General features: G+C 40.0%; 1 protein-coding gene across 1 annotated transcript in view; it reads right to left on the bottom strand.

Moving 5' to 3' along the window:
* LOC311228487 (LIM domain only protein 7-like) overlaps positions 1-11,714 on the bottom strand; it is a 185,702-nt gene extending 173,988 nt beyond the window's left edge. The window contains 2 exon segments of the mRNA XM_084314390.1: positions 11,448-11,551; positions 11,670-11,714. Coding sequence (XP_084170516.1) covers positions 11,448-11,516 — 69 coding nt within the window. The 5' untranslated portion in view covers positions 11,517-11,551; positions 11,670-11,714.
* Positions 11,715-20,719: the final 9,005 nt, after the last annotated feature.

Below are 20,719 nucleotides of genomic sequence, written 5' to 3'. Positions count from 1 at the left end.
TACATTGGAATGTTTAGTGTCATTTCTTGTTGAAGAAAATATAATATGCTGCATAGACTATATAATAGCTTCACAGGCTATAGTTCTTGAAATACCTTCCGTCAATTTACTATGACAGGCATCGCTCAAACATACTTTTGCTGGTCCTGACAGGTCCTCTGAGCTCCTCTCCAGTTGAGCTTTCGCTGCTGTTTAAATCCAAAAGATTGCCAAATCCCTGTGTCGCCTCTAGACCCTTTTTCTATCTCCTTCATGTGAAGTTAAATCTACTCTACTACAAGAAATGAAAGTGAAACTTAACACTTTAATCGCCGTTGATGCTGAAACACGTCTTTCCCCGCCATGCTCATTCTGCCGAAGACGCTGGACAGCGTCTTTGATATCAATATTTCAAAAATCTGTGATCGAAATCATATTTCTCCCCCGGAGACATGAGATGTACTGTTGAGCCCCTCTCAACTCTACAACGGTTCAAGAGCGCCATCTGGTGGCCGATCGGCGGATCGCCCAGGGCATAAACAGGAAGTGGAAGCTGGTGCTCATTTCAATTCCGTCCGATCACTCGCTAATAGTCCCAGGACTCGAGCTGATCACAACGGATAGTGATCCGTTACCAATAACTCGATAAACAACATGATTTGGACGTATATACTATTATACAACCTGGAAATGGATCGGATATTTCGACATCCCATAATAGAAAAAATTCTGTTCCACGCTCATCTCCCAACGGCGAGAGGAAGCTACGGTGAGTTTCAGCGTTATTTTTTAATGTCTTCGATACTAACTGCTCTAATGATCATATCACCCACACTAGATGAATGATATAACGTTGCCCACGGAATTATAAATGACCCCCCCCCCCCATCCGGTCATCATCAGATCATACGTAGTAACTTCTAGAAGTACGTCCATTTGAAATTTTTTATCTCGCACAGATTCCTACCAAACTGTATTTGATCATCAATATAATGCATTTAGGGCTATAAATCAAGTTCTGGAGAAAGCTGCAGAAAACGATAAAAACATACTTATACTTTAGACCGTATTTTAGTATGAATATGTGGATGAAAAAGTATAACGTTGCTACACCCTGAACAATAGATATAGGACGTTGAATGGGCCATAGTAATGTCAATTTAGCAATAACATTTTAAAAGTTATAGCCCTGCAAAGAAGGGGAACTTCTCCATGTTAAATAGGGCTGGCGAGGGATGGTAAATTATGAATTTAACCCCGGCGATCAAAGTGTTAAGCTTGATGAATGTGGGCATTTCAATTGTTGATTTTTAGGGGGCAGTCATCATTTTATTTGAATACATTTTTCCATCATTGTCTATTGAAATAGATATTCAGTATAAAGTTACACCTTTGGGACACAAGAAAGAAGGCAAAAGTATTGCAAAGCATCATGGCAGATGAATATTATTATCTATCAGATTTTTTCTAAAACATGCCTGTGACAACCACTGAATAAAATGCCTTACATTTGCCAAACAGATGCCTGATGCAGATCAATCATACAAATACATGTATTGGAATGATTAGTTTCTTGTTGAATAAAAGATAGTATGCTGCATAGGCTATATAATAGCTTCACAGGCTATGGTTTTTTAAATTGCTTGTGTCTCAAATCGCTTGTGTCTCAAAACTATAGAGGGGAGAAATGGGAGTGAATAGCCTATTTCTGACACTGGGAATACATTCTCTGAGGTCCATAGATTTCCCTAGATAAGAACATGCAAATGGACGGGCGGCTAGGTGGCGCAGTGGGCAAGGCGCTCGCCACCAACGCAGGAGATGCTGGGTTCGAGCCCAGCTCTCGGCATTGCTACCAGCTTGGCTGGTCGTTCATATTAATACAATTGGCAGTATTAGGGGGTGGGAAGCTGGTGGATGGGGATCAGACGTTGTGGACAGCGACTACTACAAGTCGGTTTGTGCACCTGCGCAGTAGAATCAGGAAGCGACGGGGGCGGCGTGTCCCTCCCACGCAGACCCTCGCCTCTGAGAGATTGCGCTGTGCGGCTGCCTCCTCGAGTACCGGAGGGGACACGTGGTGCAAGGCTTCGTCCACATTGCAGCCGGCTTGTGGGAGGCATGGCCTAACAACGTTCGAGACAGGGGAGGGTAGAATTGGACAATACGAAATTGGGGAAGGGAGAAAAATAGAAAAATGGGGAGAAAAAGTAGATCAAAAAAGAAAAACATGCAAATGGACCTTGTAGAAGTTGAGTAATCTTCCATTTACTTGGGTATGTACTTTTAGGTGAATATTCTGAAAATATGGCAGGTTCAAGTATTCAAATGAATTTAATCAAGTTGTTTTTTATTCAAGAAAAGACCATAGCAGCATATAGATATGCTTATTAGTTGTTGCCGTTTATATTATCACTGATTTCAATGCATTTTTAATGACTGAGAGACCGGGCATAGATAACTGGTAGCTGCTTAGGCAGAGTGCATTGTGCACATGACAGAGAGAATTGTGTAGCTGCCGCCTGGTGGAGATTTGCACTCACTTTTCTAGTTATCTATAAGAACATGCTTGAATAGAACATGGTTCTGTAAAACATGCTTGTGTAGAACATGCTTGTATAGAACATGCTTATATAGAACATGCTTGTATAGAACATGCTTGTATAAAACATGCTTGTATAGAACATGCTTGTATAAAACACGATTGTATAGAACATGCTTGTATAGAACATGCTTGTATAAACATGTTTGTATGAAACATGCTTGTATAGAACATGCTTGTGTAGAACATGCTTGTATAGAACATGCATGTATAGAACATGCTGGTATAAAACATGCTTGTATAAAACATGTTTGTATGAAACATTCTTGTATAGAACATGCTTGTGTAGAAAATGCTTGTATAGAACATGCTTGTATAGAACATGCTGGTAAAGAACATGCTTGTATAAAACATGCTTGTATAGAACATGCTTGTATAGAACAATGAACATGCTTGTATAGAACATGCTTGTATAAAACATGCTTGTATAGAACATGTGTGTATAGAACATGCTTGTAAAACATGCTTGTATAGAACATGCTTGTAAAGAACATGCTTGTATAATACATGCTTGTATAGCAGAACATGCTTGTAAAGAACATGCTTGTATAATACATGCTTGTATAGAACATGCTTGTAAAGAACATGTTTGTATAATACTTGTTCTATAGAACATGCTTGTTATAGAACAATAAACATGCTTGTATAAAACATGCTTGTATAAAACATGCTTGTAAAGAACATGCTTGTATAGAACATGCTTCTATAGAACATGCTTGTATAAAACATGCTTGTATAGAACATGCTTGTATAGAACATGCTTCTATAGAACATGCTTCTATAGAACATGCTTGTATAGAACTAGGCCTGGACCAGCTGCTCTTCTTCTCTGAGGGGAAACTGCACAATAAATATTTTTCCCACTCAAAGTGCTGGCTTGGCGCTTGCTATTATTTAAAGACCTGGCACCCTAAACTACAGTCATTCATCTCAGTACATCATGAAATCTAAAGAGGCTGATTAAATGCCAATCTCCCAGGCCAAGTGGTTGTATGAGGCATGATCCACCCTGGTACTTGTAGCACTGGCATGCGGTCGGTCCTCCTGGCGTGTAAAAGGGTACTTTTCCTCCCATGTAACGTCATCATTAGAGGTATTAAGCCCCCCCTCCAGATCCAGCCTACCTTACATTCCCTCCTCTGCTGAACCTGCCATGTCGGATTAGGGCTCTAATCTGCAACAACATACCGATACTCTGACCAAACAGGGAGACTTGGGGCAGAGATATGAAAAACAGCTCTCCTCCAGACCCCGTCAGTTCAAGGTGTCCAAAGAAAGAACGGTTGCTTCTTTAACGAATACAAAGACTAGCCTGCGCCTGTGATGTGTGTGTGTGTGTGTGCGTGCGTGCGTGCGTGCGTGCGTGCGTGCGTGCGTGCGTGCGTGCGTGCGTGCGTGTGTGTGTGTGTGCGCGTGCGTGTGTATGAAACTCAATTGACCTATCTCAAACCCCACCCTCTTTTCTTGATCCTCCAATCACAACTTTGTTTGTGCAAGGGAAGCAACACTTGTGATTGGAGGGTCAATAAAAGAGGGTGGGTTTGAAATAGGTAAATTGGAAGTCTAATGTTTTATAACCTCGTTCCCAGTTGTATCTCCGTGAGATAAAGCCTGGTAAAGAACTACTGCCGAAAGTGTCTATGGGGTAGAATTTCCGGTGTATGTACTTCCCCTGGAAGCTTCCTCCCGGAACGGACCAAACTTTTCCCGAATCCTGTCGGCAAACAAGCTAGAACGTCCCGGTTATGTAATAAATTCTTCAGGCAAAGTCGTTGCAGTGGCTTAAACAAGGAAATATTGTGCACTTCACACGTTTCTATAATTGTTTTGTCGAAACCAGAACGCCTGTAGCCTGTACTTCCGTTTAGACACTTTAGGAGGCATATCTTGTCCAGCCTAAATGTTTTATAACTAGCCTAAATCTTTCAAAATGTATGACGTGATTAGAGCTTCTACTAATGATTATTTAATTAATTGATTCATCCAACTATTATTTTATAGATCAATCGGTGCATCTAAACAATGAACTTTCGTCAAAAAAAAATACCTGACAATTGAACACTTAAGTGTTTTATTTTTACCCATCGAGCTAAAGCATGCACTTTAACAGGGTATTTTTTAGAGCACCTTGACCAAACCTAACGTTAGCGCTTGTGAATGAGATAATCCTTCTTCTTTTGTATTCGTCACACTTGACTGCCACCAATGAAATGTTTGAAAGCATCGATGCAATCATTCAAAAAAGATTATCCGATTTTATTCGAACACCCCCAGATATGATGCATCAGTAGAAAGTGAATGGTCGGAGAGGGGGGGGGGGGGGGGGTTGGGGGAAGGGAGCGTGGCTGTGTTTCTGACCACAGCCATTGTTTATTCATGGTGGGCACTGAGGCAACTCATCATTCAAGGTTTGTTGGGAGTCACGGAATGCAGCCTACCACTAATTGTTCCAGAAATTCTTTACTCCTTCTGCAGGGGCAGGGGACGGGATGCAGGGGCGCAGGACACCAGCCAAATAGCTCAGGTACCTGCCTTCCCCGATGAAAACAAGCACAGGAAATTACATCACAACAGTCAGATACATAGCAGTGTGTGACTGTGATTGGGTTTAATGTCTGTATGGGGGGGGGGGCATACTAGTAAATGGTGACTGTGTGTGAGGTCCTGCTTCACATGAGTACATCTGAATGCATGCGTCCCAGTTGGCAGTCAACAAACAGAATGCCACTGCCATGACGTACAGTCCTGACACAGTTTGTTGTGTCAAAAACAACAACGCCACACTGTATATCATGGCAACGTGGTGGTGTGTATGTGTGTGTGGGGGGGGGATGAGTGATCAGCTCACAGCAGCGATCCATCTAAACATGCATCCACAAACAAAGAGGCGTCACCATGTTGAATTGTTTTGACAACGTACCCCAAAGCTTGACAAGGAGATTGTATGATGAGTGCAGAGCTTTGCTCATTGTCAGACGGTAACAATAGCTGGGAACATAACTAAACATCAGAGAAATCCACATAGTAGGATCATGTTACCTTTATATTGGCTGCTCTATTCCAGTGTTAAAGAATTCTGAGGGAGCTGATATGGTCCATTTTTCAATCAGACACAAAGGGGGGGGGGGGGGATCAAAGATAGATTGAAATCTGATATATAAAAGATCAGACCACAACATTGTTAAATGACCTTCATTTGAACAGATAATCAGCTAGCAGGCGGAACTGCCTGTGACTCGGATAAAAGACACAACTGTTTAGAGACTAAAAGGAAATATAGAACTATAGGTTTATGTGAAGTGGTGGGACTACAGAAAGCAAACTTGTGTTAATGAAAACCTTGAAATGAATTAAACAATTGCCATGTTCATGTCTATGTTCACCATGGCAGTATAAACATTACTGGTTGTAACAATAGTTGTGTAGCATTCTTGCTAATGCCTAGATCTAATTGGTCTTTCCACAAAATGCCATGCCTCTGAGCCTCCACTAAGGGGCAGAGTGGCTAACAGTGTTGTCAGTGAGTGAGTGAGTGAGTGAGTGAGTGAGTGAGTGAGTGAGTGAGTGAGTGAGTGAGTGAGTGAGTGAGTGAGTGAGTGAGTGAGTGAGTGAGTGAGTGAGTGAGTGAGTGAGTGAGTGACGTTGCCGGTCAATGGTGCTTCACTTCCAAAAACACCAATGCTAGTAGAGTGTTTTGCTGACTTGGATCTGTTCCAATGTCTACTTGAGTTCTACATACAATAAAAACAACTGTATCAACACCAAAACCGCCAGCAAATAATCACACTGTATATCGTTGCACTTTAACATTACCTTGCACTCTGGCTAGACGCCAACTTATTTTCGTTGTACTGTACTGCGACAATACATTTTAATCTAATCTAATAAACTGTGACAGACTAACCAGTCCTGCACACACTCACAACTCTTACAGGTGGCTGACTGCAAAAAGGGCAACACTGTAGTAATGGCACATGTTTCTGATGATCATAACCGCCAGCTATCAAAGGGCTTTCTATTCGATTAACAAGGACCTTCATTATTGCACAAGGCCCTGTGGTTGTAGCGCACAGTGAGCTGACAGCTACCCAGCCGTGAGGGGAGGAGGAGGCCAGCAGGGCGACAATGCTCACAACCATGGAAGCCTCTGCAGGAATGTGTCCATGTGACAAACCCCAGACCACCACCACCTAGCCATGCACACACCTCTATTAAAAAGGGTTGTGAAGTCTAGCAGCTTGTTAATCATTCAGTAGCAGACCTCATGGTCACAAAACGCGTTCCTTTTGAAGGGAACGTTTAACACTGGGTTCCTAACACACTACCACAGAACCCGCCCTCTGTTCTTTACTGCTGCGGCCCCTGCCACCTCTACTACCCCCCAGACACCAGTCCACATTCAGCTTCCTACCTGCCCCCATCCACCACCGCCCCGGCCCTAGCTCCTGCCTGAGATCACACCGCGGCGTTGCCCCCACCAAAGTCCACGGGCCAAGCCACTACAATGGCCCAGTGTAAGAGTGTGAGAGCCACTGATGTCACATAGAAAGCATTCAGATTCACCCCTCATGAAATAAGAACAATATTTGTTTAGTTACAGCCAGTGCACCAGCTCTGTGGAGCCGCGCTGGGAAGGGAATTCACTAGGAGAGGAAACACCGTTTTCACCCACTTACAAAGAGAGAAAATAAAGAGAGCGGAAAGGGAGAAGCTGGCAAGAGGTGTGATGGAAACTTGTAATCATTTGACATTTCAGAAAAGAAAAGAAGGTGTCAGTCTGTTGGGTCTGAGGCACTGGAAACTTTGGATTATTGCTCTGAGAGAGGGAACACACTGCACAGTGATAATAAATGGGTGGCTTGGCTTCGAAGCACATGCTGGATTCTAAAGATTCATTGGCTCTTCATATTTCAAGTATTCATATAGCTGTGCCCAGAGGTGATGTGGTGGCATATGTACCCCTGCTGGTAGTATTGGATCAGATCCCGCCAGAACCTTCTCTCCTCCTCCCTGTTTCCTTCTCAAATCTCCTACTGTCTCAGTGAGGAACAAAGACACACAGTGTCTTCACTGGCAGATTCTCTGAACATGAGTCAAAGTGCCAGGGGCTGAGCGGCTTACCGTGAGTGACTTGCTCTATGAAGTGCTTTATATCTGTTGTTTTACCAACAACAGCATCCTAGGCTAGCACGGACGGGAGGTTGACTCGTATGGCTGCGTTTTGGTTTCCGAAGAGTCTGTCTAATTGTTAGGGCTGTCCCGAATACCATTTTGGGGCTTCTAATCTTCAGTAGTAATTATCATGGAATAATCGAAGCTTCACTCATTCATGTGGTGGGTAAATGAGAACCATGTGGTAGTATAGGTTTTCTGAAAGTTCTTATGATGTGATCAATGCTGAGAGCTGGTGTAGCCTATAAAGTGAGTATTTGCTGTCCTGACTACTGGAGGTGTCAAGGGCCCAATTCATGGCAGGTGCCCATTTTATAACCCCCCCCCCCGACATACAGATACTCATTTTTAGGATTATCATTTTTTGGGCTTCGAAGCTTCAGTTAGTACTTATCAGGGAATAACCAAAGCTTCATTCCACCCGTGTGAAAGAAGAACTGATTTCCAAAATGGATGTTGAATTATTATTTCTACACTGATTACTATGGTATGGTATGGTATGGTATGGTATGGTATGGTATGGTATGGTATGGTATGGTATGGTTTATTTCTTAATCCCAGAGGGGAAACATGGTTTGCCACCAGAGCGAATATACACATATAAAAACATGAAAGACACAGTTACATGATACAATACACTACAGGATACACAACACAATAAGAGAGCCTCTTAACACAATGCTATCGGTGTTTGTAATTTTTTTTTACTGCAGCAGGTACAAAGCAGCAATCGAAGCTTTGAAGAATTCCGGTCAGCCATAAGCTACCATTTCCACCATTTTCCCCCAACATCAAAGCCAGGCTTCTATGTAAGCGTTTGTGACAAGATAATTAGGCAATGTCATATCCTGTTGTTGTTTTAGATTGGAATATAGCATAGGTCTGTTTTACTCTGATTACCAACATAAACAAATTCCACAAGATACAATTAAAAACTCATATTTACCTGTTGTCTTTAGTCCTTGTATCAAGAGTTCAGTTAATCAACTGGAGAATGAAAACACTTCTTCTTATTCCTTATTTTTGTTGGTGGGGCTACCCATTTATGCATTTTGTATCACTGACTGGGCCTTTAAAGTCTCAAGAGTTTTTATTTAATACAGATTAATTAACTATTCTGGACTTTCTTATTGTGCCTAAAAACAAATACAACTTTAAGTATACATATTGCTGTTGTTCTGTAAAGTAATTCCGAACTGTTCTGTAAAGTAATTCAGAACTGTAATTGTGGGAAAAGGCGGAGTATATGAGAAAGACCTATGGCTCTGACAGTACTAAACATCTAAAATACTGCTGCTGAAGCACTTTTTTAACATTTTTCTTATCAACCGTATTGTGTAAACATCTAAAATACTGGGCTGATAAAATGTCTATTTGATTGATACTATATGTCTATGTTATGTGTATCAGTGACAATCAAACCGTAAACAAATAGGTCTATTAATAAGATATTAGATCCTAATATGAAAAATTATGTGATTTCATGTTCAATGCCTTATCTTGACTTTGTCTATTTTGCTGCTGTGAAGCACTTTGAGCTGCAATTCTTATGACAAATATAAGTGTATTATTATTATTATTATTATTATTATTATTATTATTATTATTATTATTATTATTATTATTATTATTATTATTATTATTATTATTCTATGTTGTCCCTGTGGTTTAGGAGTTATTAATAAAGGTGTAATAAAGTGTGTGAATCCAAACCCCAAATGCTTTGTGAATCTGACCCTTCTTCAAGTACACAATCTGTCTACAAAACCTTAATCTCTGTAATCTAATGCCTCTCTAATATTCCTAACCGTTCACTTCCACTTTGAACAACTGCAAGTACCTGGCAAGTGGCACTGCTGAAAACATTCAAGGAACTGAGAACTGATGCAGGTCTAGGCAATATATACCTGACAAAGGAAGAAGCATACACTGTTGAGCTGATAACAATAACTATGGTGTCAAAGCATGAAGCATGTATACCTGTAAATAAGCACTACATTTGGAGAGAGGGGGTGAATCCATAAGACATTGATATTGAAGGGAAGCATTTTGGTTGTTTATGTCCTTGTTGGAAGGCCCCCATATAGAACAGACCCTATATAACAAAGCTGTAAAGGAATGTGAATCACTACCCACTTTCAAAACCACTCTCAAAGAACACCTACGGGAGACTGCAATTCGAAAATGGCCCCTGTAAATGTCCTAACCCAACCCCCTCCAATGTACAGTAAATAAAGTAAAGTATGGTTTTGTCAATATTCCAATGTACAGTTTTGCTTGTACAGTTGTACAGTGTCCCCCACCCACCCCTCCTACCCAACCCCCCACCCCACCACCTCCAATGTACAGTCCCCCCCCCCCCCCCACCCCCCCCCCCCCCCCCCCCCCCCCCATCTCTCATTGATACTATGTTAGTTTCTGAAGTGTGTGTGTGTGTGTGTGTGTGTGTGTGTGTGTGTGTGTGTGTGTGTGTGTGTGTGTGTGTGTGTGTGTGTGTGTGTGTGTGTGTGTGTGAGATATATAGAGAGAGAGGGGGGGCTTTGGTAGACTATTGCATTGGTCCATTCATTGAAGATGAACGCAATGCGACATCCTTTACTAGGCTCACCCACCAACAGTGCAGGTGCTGAACTGCTGATCCGAATGTATAGGTAAAAACCATATAGGGGGGGTGAATCCATAAGACATTGATATTGAAGGGAAGCATTTTGGTTGTTTATGTCCTTGTTGGAAGGCCCCCATATAGAACAGACCCTATATAACAAAGCTGTAAAGGAATGTGAATCACTACCCACTTTCAAAACCACTCTCAAAGAACACCTACGGGAGACTGCAATTCGAAAATGGCCCCTGTAAATGTCCTAACCCAACCCCCTCCAATGTACAGTAAATAAAGTAAAGTATGGTTTTGTCAATATTCCAATGTACAGTTTTGCTTGTACAGTTGTACAGTGTCCCCCACCCACCCCTCCTACCCAACCCCCCACCCCACCACCTCCAATGTACAGTCCCGTCCCCCCCCCCCCCCCCATCCCAACCCCACCCCACCTACCCAACCTCCTCCAATGTACAGTTTCTACGTCAAAATGTATATACTCTCTTTTCTGGACTCTTTTTGTATCACAAACAGTACTGTATTTGCAAATCTGGCATGTCATAAATGTATAGATGTAGCAGTACTGTCTATCTGTATGTCGTGTGTGTCATATATGTTATGATGAATTGAAAATGGGGGACCCTGATGTAAACAAGACGAAAGTCTTTCTCTGGTCTGCATCCCCTTAACAATTGTATTGAGCTGTACTGTACTGTACCCATTCTGCAATCTGTTAATGAAAGTTTTCAATCAATCAATCAACCCGTGAGAACTGGGTTCAGACAACAAGTAGCATCGATTGATTGAGAAAGAGAAAGACTTTCGTCTTGTTTACATCAGGGTCCCCCATTTTCAATTCATCATTCATGTTCAACATCATCAACACTTTACTTTACTCCTCCAACTGCAGCAAAAGGCGTCTCCAATTATATATGTTCCCGTTGCATTTATCATCAAAAGTGAAATATGGGAGTGTAGTGTATCAACTGGAAATTAAATTAATTAATAAATTAATAAATAATAATAATACAAAAGCTACGATACAAAAGCTACATAAAGAGTTAGTTAGGGAATATATGTAATAATGACTGTTCTTACCTCAACCCATCTCTGCGCTTCCAAGAAGGCTTCGTCGCAGCTGACAGTCGATCGCTCTCGCCACTCCATCTCAAAAAGTTTATCCAAGCGCGACACTCTTCGACCTGAACAATAATATCAAAGTGATCTCGGTTACTGCGTCAAACCAAACCAGTTCCTGCTGTACTGATGACGCACACCAAAGATCAATGAAACTGATGTAGCCAAATCAAAACAACCAACCATGACGCAGACACTCAGTTTTCCAGGACACTTTTTTTTCTCGCAACATGTGAACTTGTAATAGCTACTCCTAGATGACATTATGCAGCTTGCTATTGTTCATTCTCACTGGTCCGTTGTAGGGTTGGGTCGGTCCGCTAGATACTATACTCAAACCATATTAGACCCATTGGGTGAATGCATGCAGTGTGTAACACAATAGTTGCATTGCCTACCTGTTCTTTCTTCCGACACACCTTTGCTTTGACAACCCGCCTACTCCACTTGTTTCTCTCTCTCTCTCTCTCTCTCTCTCTCTCTCTCTCTCTCTCTCTCTCTCTCTCTCTCTCTCTCTCTCTCTCTCTCTCTCTCTCTCTCTCTCTCTCTCTCTCTCTCTCTCTCTCTCTCTCTCTCTCTCTCTCTCTCTCTCTCTCTCTCTCGATCAAATGTGTCTTCAGAACAGCGCAGTGTCCTTTGTCCTATACTGTACGGAAGGTACCCGGGAAGATAGAAACTCTCCTCATCGGGAGTTGTGGTGGGGTCCCTGCCTCCCCTGCAAACGGTGTTTGCTCCTATGTTCACTCTCTTGACACGCCACCCAGCGGTGATGTGGCACAGTGCTTTGGCCGGTTAAAAAACAATAGGCCTGACTAAAAAAACAAATATATCTCAAATAAATTAGTATACCGGTTCGTAATCGTAGGGTACCGTATACATATACATATAGGCAGTAGTGGTGGAGCTAAAATATACTCAAGTACTGTACAAAAGCTGAACCCACCACTAGTTACTTTGAAGAAAGATATTTGCATAAAAAACATGGCAAACATTGATGAAGATTTAGTAGTTAAGCCGGTCAACTTCAAGAGGATGCAATTAGAGCAACATAGCTGGACCACATACCACTAAACATACCATTTAGAGGTCAATGGTCAATGGTTCTACCCGAATGTTATGGTACTTAGAAGTGCAAAGTAGTCCAGGAATTGTCCTAGATATTGAGTTTTTACTATATATGCTATTAAATGTGGCCCACTTTATCAAAAGCAGTCTACACTGTATATCTTATTGCTTGCAGCATTGAATCCCCATGCATTAATTAACCGCTAAACAGTATTTTAAAGGGGATGTCAGGGCTTTTTTGGATGGTAAGAAATTAAAAGATCTATGAAGTTGCTCAACTATTAAGTGCTTTGTATAAGTAATTAAAATAAATTTGAAATCAATTCTAAAGGAAACAGGAAACCAGTGTAAATGGGCTAAAACAGGAGTGATATGCTCTCTTTTTGGTCTTAGTATATAGCAGCAGAATTCTGGATGAGTTGAAATTTCTTTATAGATTTATTTGGGTGAATAATGCATTACAGTAATCTAACCTACTAGTGACGAAAGTATGAATTCTCAGCATTCTGTTGCGTTTAGATTGACCGTACTTTGGCAATATTTCTCAGGTCTGTTGACTGAACTGAAATGTGGTAGTTAACGACTAATAACGTTTCCTAAGGGAAGCATTATAGATAGAAAATAGCAGAGGACCAAGACAGCTCCCTTGGGCTACACCGAAAGGTAGGTCATGCTTTACAGACACATGATCTGTCAGATTCAACATAAGATTATCTTCCAGCAATACAGTATATGAACGAAACCAGTTTAAAACGCTATTGGAGAAGCTGACCCACTTCTCAAGGCAGTGAATTAAAATATTATGATTAATGGTGTCAAATGCAGCACTCAAATAATAAAATAATAAGAAAATCACTAAAATAATAAGGACTGAAGCTTGATTTGAGTCACTACCCAGTGAGCAAAACACGTCTTTTCAACCAAGCGTCTTTGCATAGCTCTCGTGTAACCCAGCCAAATCGTGTTTTTTTGTAGACGTATTTTAAACTATGCACTAAGTATATTATTTCAATGCATTCACATATGAAAATATTATCAATATGGACAGAGACATCCTGCAAACGCACCTACAAATATATGAGCACGATATTTTCGAAGATTTTATGTGACGTCTATCCATCGCTCGCATTTAGCCCAGGATAATCTTGTCTAAGCTTAGACGTATTTTAAACTATGCACTAAGTATATTATTTCAATGTATTAACATCTCCAAATATGAAAAATATGCACCACAGACGTCCTGCAAATGCGCCTACAAATATCTGAGCACGATATTTCCGAAGATTTAAGGTGAAGTCTATCCATCGCTCGCATTTAGCCCAGGATAATCTTGTCTAAGCTTAGACGTATTTTAAACTATGCACTAAACTTATAGACGTCCTGCACGCGTGCCTACAAATATCTGAGCACGATATTTTCGAAGATTGGTGGTCTGCTGTGTTCATCACCAGCCTAACCTGCTGTTTGCCATTTGGTCAGCAGGTGGCGCTGATAGTGCTGGGAAACCTGACTGATCACAATCCTGCCTGATTAAAGGGGAACTATCTTATAAATGGCCTTTTTGAGTGTTTAGCATTGTTTCCTAGCTATGTGAACTTATATTAATATGATCTATGTCTCAAAATTCTCATATTGGCGCATTCTTCCAATTCTCCTCTCACAATATTCACCCTCACTGAACTGAGTCGTTTGAAAATGTGCCTATATGTGATGTCATATAGTCACTGCTGCATGTTAATGTTCAGGCGAACATGACGCGGCGCAGTGGTTTAGGAGCCCAGGCTCAAAACAGCTCGAGATCTTGAGGTAGAAAAATGCTGTTTTTGAGGACTTGATTAGAAATACAAAACAATGAATAAAAAAAATATATATATTACAGAGGTGTTCCATAGACTCACAGGAATTGTGTAAAAGTGCCCAAATAGTGAAAGAAATAGTAAAATAGTTCCCCTTTAAATAACATGTCTGACCGTTCTTCTGACTGTGTGTGTGTGGGGGCGTAGCTGGGGGGGGGGGGGGGGGGGGGGGGGGTAGTTTAGGATGATTCCAAGGGCCCAGCACTGAGGGGGCCCCCCAAATTTTTTTTTTTTACAAGACATCACTCAGGTGTATTATTGATGCTCTCATTGATACTATGTTAGTTTCTGAAGTGTGTGTGTGTGTGTGTGTGTGTGTGTGTGTGTGTGTGTGTGTGTGTGTGTGTGTGTGTGTGTGTGTGTGTGTGTGTGTGTGTGTGTGTGTGTGTGTGTGTGTGTGAGATATATAGAGAGAGAGGGGGGGCTTTGGTAGACTATTGCATTGGTCCATTCATTGAAGATGAACGCAATGCGACATCCTTTACTAGGCTCACCCACCAACAGTGCAGGTGCTGAACTGCTGATCCGAATGTATAGGTAAAAACCATATTATGCATTTTCATCAATAAAAAAATGGCCAAAAAAAATTCCGCTTGCTCGCATTCACCGGGGGCCTACTAATACATTCTTTCATGGGGCCCAGAATCTGGAGCTACACCCCTGTGTGTGTGTGTGTGTGTGTGTGTGTGTGTGTGTGTGTGTGTGTGTGTGTGTGTGTGTGTGTGTGTGTGTGTGTGTGTGTGTGTGTGTGTGTGTGTGTGTGTGTTAGGGTGACCAGATACAAAAAGTCCAAAAGCAGGACAACAGTAAGATTTTGGTGGGACAAAGTGGGACAAAGTGGGACAGATAGATAATGTAATTTTTTTTATTATAATAACTCGTCTTCACCGAATAGATAAAGGTTAAATCTAAATAAATACAAATTAAATATAGAATTATATCTCTCCACATTCATCTTGGCACTGGCAGCCGGCTTGTTACCACCTAAGGGCCCGCGTCCACCTAGCGCATATTTCTCCGTGAAACATGCTGGGAGTGCGCCGGCAGAGCTGGCTTGAAGCGCATCTTGTAGATGACAGAAATAAATCTACAGCCATGCCGCGGTTTTGCACATATTATAGCATATTTGAATAACTTTATTGTATATTAATTATATATATAGTTATTGCCTGACACCACAGTTCGCCCTTTGCTTTTTATTAGCTTTTTAGTAGTGTATTCGTGTAGTTATTATTATTAGTTTTGTCGCGAATCTCAATGGTCTGTGGGGCAGCTCCGGTGTCAGGTTACAAACAGAGTGGTAGATGAATGGCTGTGATTGGTTGTCTGAAAATGAGCTCCAGCGCATCGCTCTGAAAGTTTAGAAAGTTTCAACTTTCGGCCGCACAAAAAAGCTGAGAAAAGAAGCCGACGGCAGCGCACTTCCTAGAGGCGGCCGCATGCGGCCGCATGCGCTCCCTCCCCATTGGAATACATTGAAAACAGATGCGTGCGGTCAGAAATATGCGCCAAGTGGACGCGGGCCCTAACATCTGTTTTAAATATTCAAACTTTATCACTTGACAGGAATGTCTTGTGTTCGATTTTTTTTTTTGCTTCAAAAAGAGGGACATCCTCTCAATATGTGGGACGCGGTCTCAAATGGTGGGACAGTACAACCAAAAGGGGGACACCTGGTCACCCTAGTGTGTGTGTGTGTGTGTGTGTGTGTCTATCCATAGCTCTCATTTAGCCCAGGAGAATCTTGTCTAAGCTTAGACGTCTACCAAACTTTCACTTTTCACCCCATTTTAGACATTGTTTAAACATCTAAGCTTAGACGTTCAAAACACGTCTAAGCTTAGATGTCTACCAAACGTTCACTTTTCACCCCACTTTAGACTGATTTTAGACGTCTATGTCATGACGTTGAAACAACGTCTAAGCTTAGACGTTAGAGAGAGATTAGGGATGCACCATGTGTCAGCCCTTATAAGGGCATATAGCCACGCCCCTTTTAGTTTGGTTGATTGTAGCCACGCCCCTTTTTGAGATGATTTATGGCCCCCCCTAAGGCCCGCCCCCTTCTCTGATTGGTCGAGGATTTAAGGAGGCGGGACATCCGGTTTTGAGGGGAGGGACATCCGGTTTCGGAAGGGGAGGGACATTTGGTTACGGAAGGGGAGGAGTTTTCAGATTTTTTTCAAAATAAAAGTTTTATTTTTTTTTCACAAAAAAAATAGTCCTTCAAAATAAAAGATTCAAAAGTTTTATTTTCAGATTGTGTGTATTCCAAGTTTTTTCAAAATACGTTTTTTTTATTGTTAGACATAAAAGATTAAATTTTTTTTTTTTTTTAGATTCAAAAGTTTTATTTTCAGATTGTGTGTATTCCAAGGTTTTCACAATATGTATTTCTGTATTCCAAGGATTAAACATTTCACAATAAGTATTCCAAGGTTTTCAGATTAAACATTTCACAATATGTTTTTGTGTATTCCAAAAGTCTTAAGAATATATCTTCACAATATGTTTTGTGTGTGTGTGTATCTTCAGAATATAGTTTCACAACAGTCTTAAGAATAAATGTGTGTATTCCAAGGTTTACAGAATAAATGTGTGTGAATGTGTTCAGAAATTGGTTGCATGGAGAATTAAGTTACAGAATTAAGAATATAGTTTTACAAGGTTGAATACATTTTGTGTATTCCAAATGCCAAATGTCAAATACATTTTGTGTATTTCTTAAGAATTTGTGTATTCCAAATGCCAAATGTATTATTCTTCAGAAATGTTCAATATATCTGTGTTCAGAATAAGTGTATCTTAAGAATAAGTCTATCTTCTGTCTCTTTGCTGTGGGGTGTGTAGAAAGAATACTCCCCAAGCTCTGTTTGTCTCCACTCTGTAGGCTGTGTGTTCTCTCAAGTGTCTCTCAGCAGATTGAAATGAAACGCTGCAGGTTCTCTGAAAATTCTGATAGTGACAACCCCCGTAGCTGTCATAGTAGGCGGGAGAATGACTAGGGCCAATGGGAAGCCTAAAACTACTAGATGCAGCTTCTGCCAAAAGCAGATTTATGACCCTGCGACTTCCCGTTTCTGTAGACCTCACAGTCCCCCCAAGGTGTGGGTATGTGTATGTGCGTGTATCTTAAGAATAAATGTGTGTATTCCAAGGTTTACAGCTTAAACATTTAAACTGTGTGTGTATATGGTCTAAGTTACAGAATATAGTTTTACAAGGTTGAATACATTTTGTGTATTCCAAATGCTAAATGTCAAATACATTTTGTGTATTCCAAATGCCACATGTAAAATACAATTTCTGTATTCCAAATTACAAATGTAATGTGTCTAATGTGTTTAAGCAAAAGTCTAAATAAAAGAAAATACAAATGCAAGTGAATAATAGGTTGATGTTGTTTGAAAAAAATAGTGATAACTTGTATGTATGTATGTATGTATGTATGTATGTATGTATGTATGTATGTATGTATGTATGTATGTATGTATGTATGTATGTATGTATGTATGTATGTATGTATGTATGTATGTATGTATGTATGTATGTATGTATGTATGTATGTATGTATGTATGTATGTATGTATTTTAGTTTCTTGGATAAAGACATAATCTTTATACACTTGTGTTTAAGCAAAAGAAAATTACAAATGTATCCCCTTAATGCTCGTTGGGTGCCAAAGTGCACCATTTCATTAGCTTGCAAGGGTCTAGGGTTTGAATATATCGTTAATACGGTCCTGTGAAGTGTTTATATTTAAAATAGATTATTTAAAAAGGTTGCATTACAGTGTTTTGTATTATTCACATTAATTATTACACATATATTACACTATATATGATAGTTTAGAGCTGTGTTGAAAATATAAAGTACAGAAAAGATCTGTCTATATGGGTCTATGTGTCAGTGAGGGTGTGTGTCTCTGTTCGGGGGTGCGAACAGGGCCCCTCTTAGGTGCTAAAACACAGCATGGGGGTGTGAAGATTAGGGGACAGGCATGCACACGGCCCTGTAGAGTTACAGCAGAAATCTGACATATTTTACAGGCATCATTCAAATACAAATGGTTTATATCTTTGTAACATGTACATGTACAAGTATTGTATTGTAGAACATTTTACTCATAGCATATTTTTAGTTCACACATTGGAAGGGGTCGCATGAACAGAATTTAAAACAGGTACTAGAATTAACGGATCAGATCCCAAATCCACTGTAACCTTAAGTCTACTCACAAAGGCTATGGTTAATAAAACGTTCTATTATTCTAACCTATAAGGGCACTTGTACAATGGACATTCAATTCCATCCATTTAATTCACACAACATATATATCTGAGTTAAGGGGCTAGGGGTTAATGTTTATGAATGTAGCATAAAATCATTAGAATTGTTAACGTGTAGCAATAAAACACAAACTAGGTTCATGAGAACATGCCGATTATTAATTAATTTCAGATTATTTGATTTGTTCCAAGACCAGATGACATTTGAAGGAAATTCAAGATATTATATGAGATGTTTTTAAAAGGGGAAAGGAACTCATTTACTACATTGAGTCAGACTGGGGTATGAATGTGTCCCGGGCTAGGGGTGTCTGTCTGCTGACAGTTTGGGACACGGTGTTTACAGAGAAGCTGTAGTTATTATTTCTTATTTCGTAAAACTAAGACTAAAACTCAAATTAAGAGGTTACATGCCATAGAAAGACTCTAGTCTTGTTTACATCAGAGTCCCCCATTTTCAATTAATCAGGGCCTACATGACATACAGATAGACATTAATGTTACATCCAGACATTTAGGACATACCAGATTTACAAATACAACACTGTTTGTGTTAACTTGTAAGGGTCTGTCTGTCCAAGCTGTTCTAACTGTTTCATATGTCTTAAATTAATAAATTAAGACTTATTTTTGGATATGGATCACCTCAAGGCCTGAATGTCCATACACTGTAGCAATGCTAAGCCTACATTTCTAGGTCAACTTCCCCTTTTTAGCATGGTTCAGACCTCACCACCCCCAATTTATGTCACAGTACCAGTGAAAATAGCACAGAGTATGGGGAAAAGGCCTTTATGTGATAGCTAGACCTTCTATGCTAGCTATGTCTGTAAAGGACTTTCAAAAACCCATTCAATATAGTTTGCTCCACCTCAAATGTAATGTTCAGAAAATGTGTATTTTTAGGTCTTTGCTGTTGCTGTCAATTGGGACCAGGTCTAGGTAAAAGAGGGGTCAATGATCTCCAATCATGGTATAGCATCTTTCATGCATGAATTTCAACTCTAACGTGTTACACACTAGTAATTCAGCCATAATATTTGCAAATAGTATTCTTCTAAACATTGTATTACAAATACAGTGTATTTTTAGCTAATGTAGACAATAGGCAATTATATAATTGTCACCTGAAAACATGTTGCAGGATATTTTCAAGATAGCCACTTAACCAGTTCATCGCCACCCCGCTCACACCGTATGTTTGTAATTTAGAAATTAAAATGTGATGATCAATCGTATCAAATGCTTTTTTAAGTCAATAAACACCCCTATTGTATAATTCCTCTCATCTACGGTTGTGGTTATTTCTTCATATATATTCATTAAGGCTAAGGCTGTTGATCGATATGCCCTGAATCCATACTGACTATCACTCAGTAGGTTATTTTTTTTTACCTGTTTGCATAATGATAAGGTAAAAAACAATACAAATTTATTTTTAGTACGATCAAGCCCCAAAGGTATTTTCTTTAACCTGATCTAAGGTACATTATACAACTCATTTCTGAATTACTTTGCAGTGTCTAGTTTTTTCAGCCACACTAAATATTTATGCTCTCAATATCTCGATATGCATTAAATCCTACACACGATCGGAAATATTCAATCAACTCAAAGATGATAATTCTAAGGCAAATACATTTTAACTCACTCACCATAGTTAGTGTATAGTATGGCTAACATGTATGAAAGTAACATAAAGCCGTTATTAGAGTTGTTGATACAATATTATAATTCATAACAATTTTGCAGAAAAAAAAGCTAAATGCACTGTATTACCGGCGAGGTTGTTTGATTTTTGTCCCGATGATTGAAAGAAATTCATTTTAAGAACTATTTAGCATGAAATATCTTAATACAAAGATGTATTTTACCATGAAAATAATGCAATGTTAGTGTAACTGAGGGGTTACAAAACCCTGACTGTATTAAAGATTGTGATAGATTAAACCACTACTACATATTATTATTATTACTTGCCAGACAGTACAGTTATTATGGCAGACACTCAAATAGACGGCA

Source organism: Notolepis coatsorum (assembly GCF_963971535.1).
Source record: "Notolepis coatsorum genome assembly, chromosome: 5".
In the NCBI taxonomy this organism is placed as follows: Eukaryota; Metazoa; Chordata; class Actinopteri; order Aulopiformes; family Paralepididae; genus Notolepis; species Notolepis coatsorum.
The sequence above is the reverse complement of the archived record's forward strand: the minus strand, read 5'-3'. Positions and strand labels throughout refer to the sequence as shown.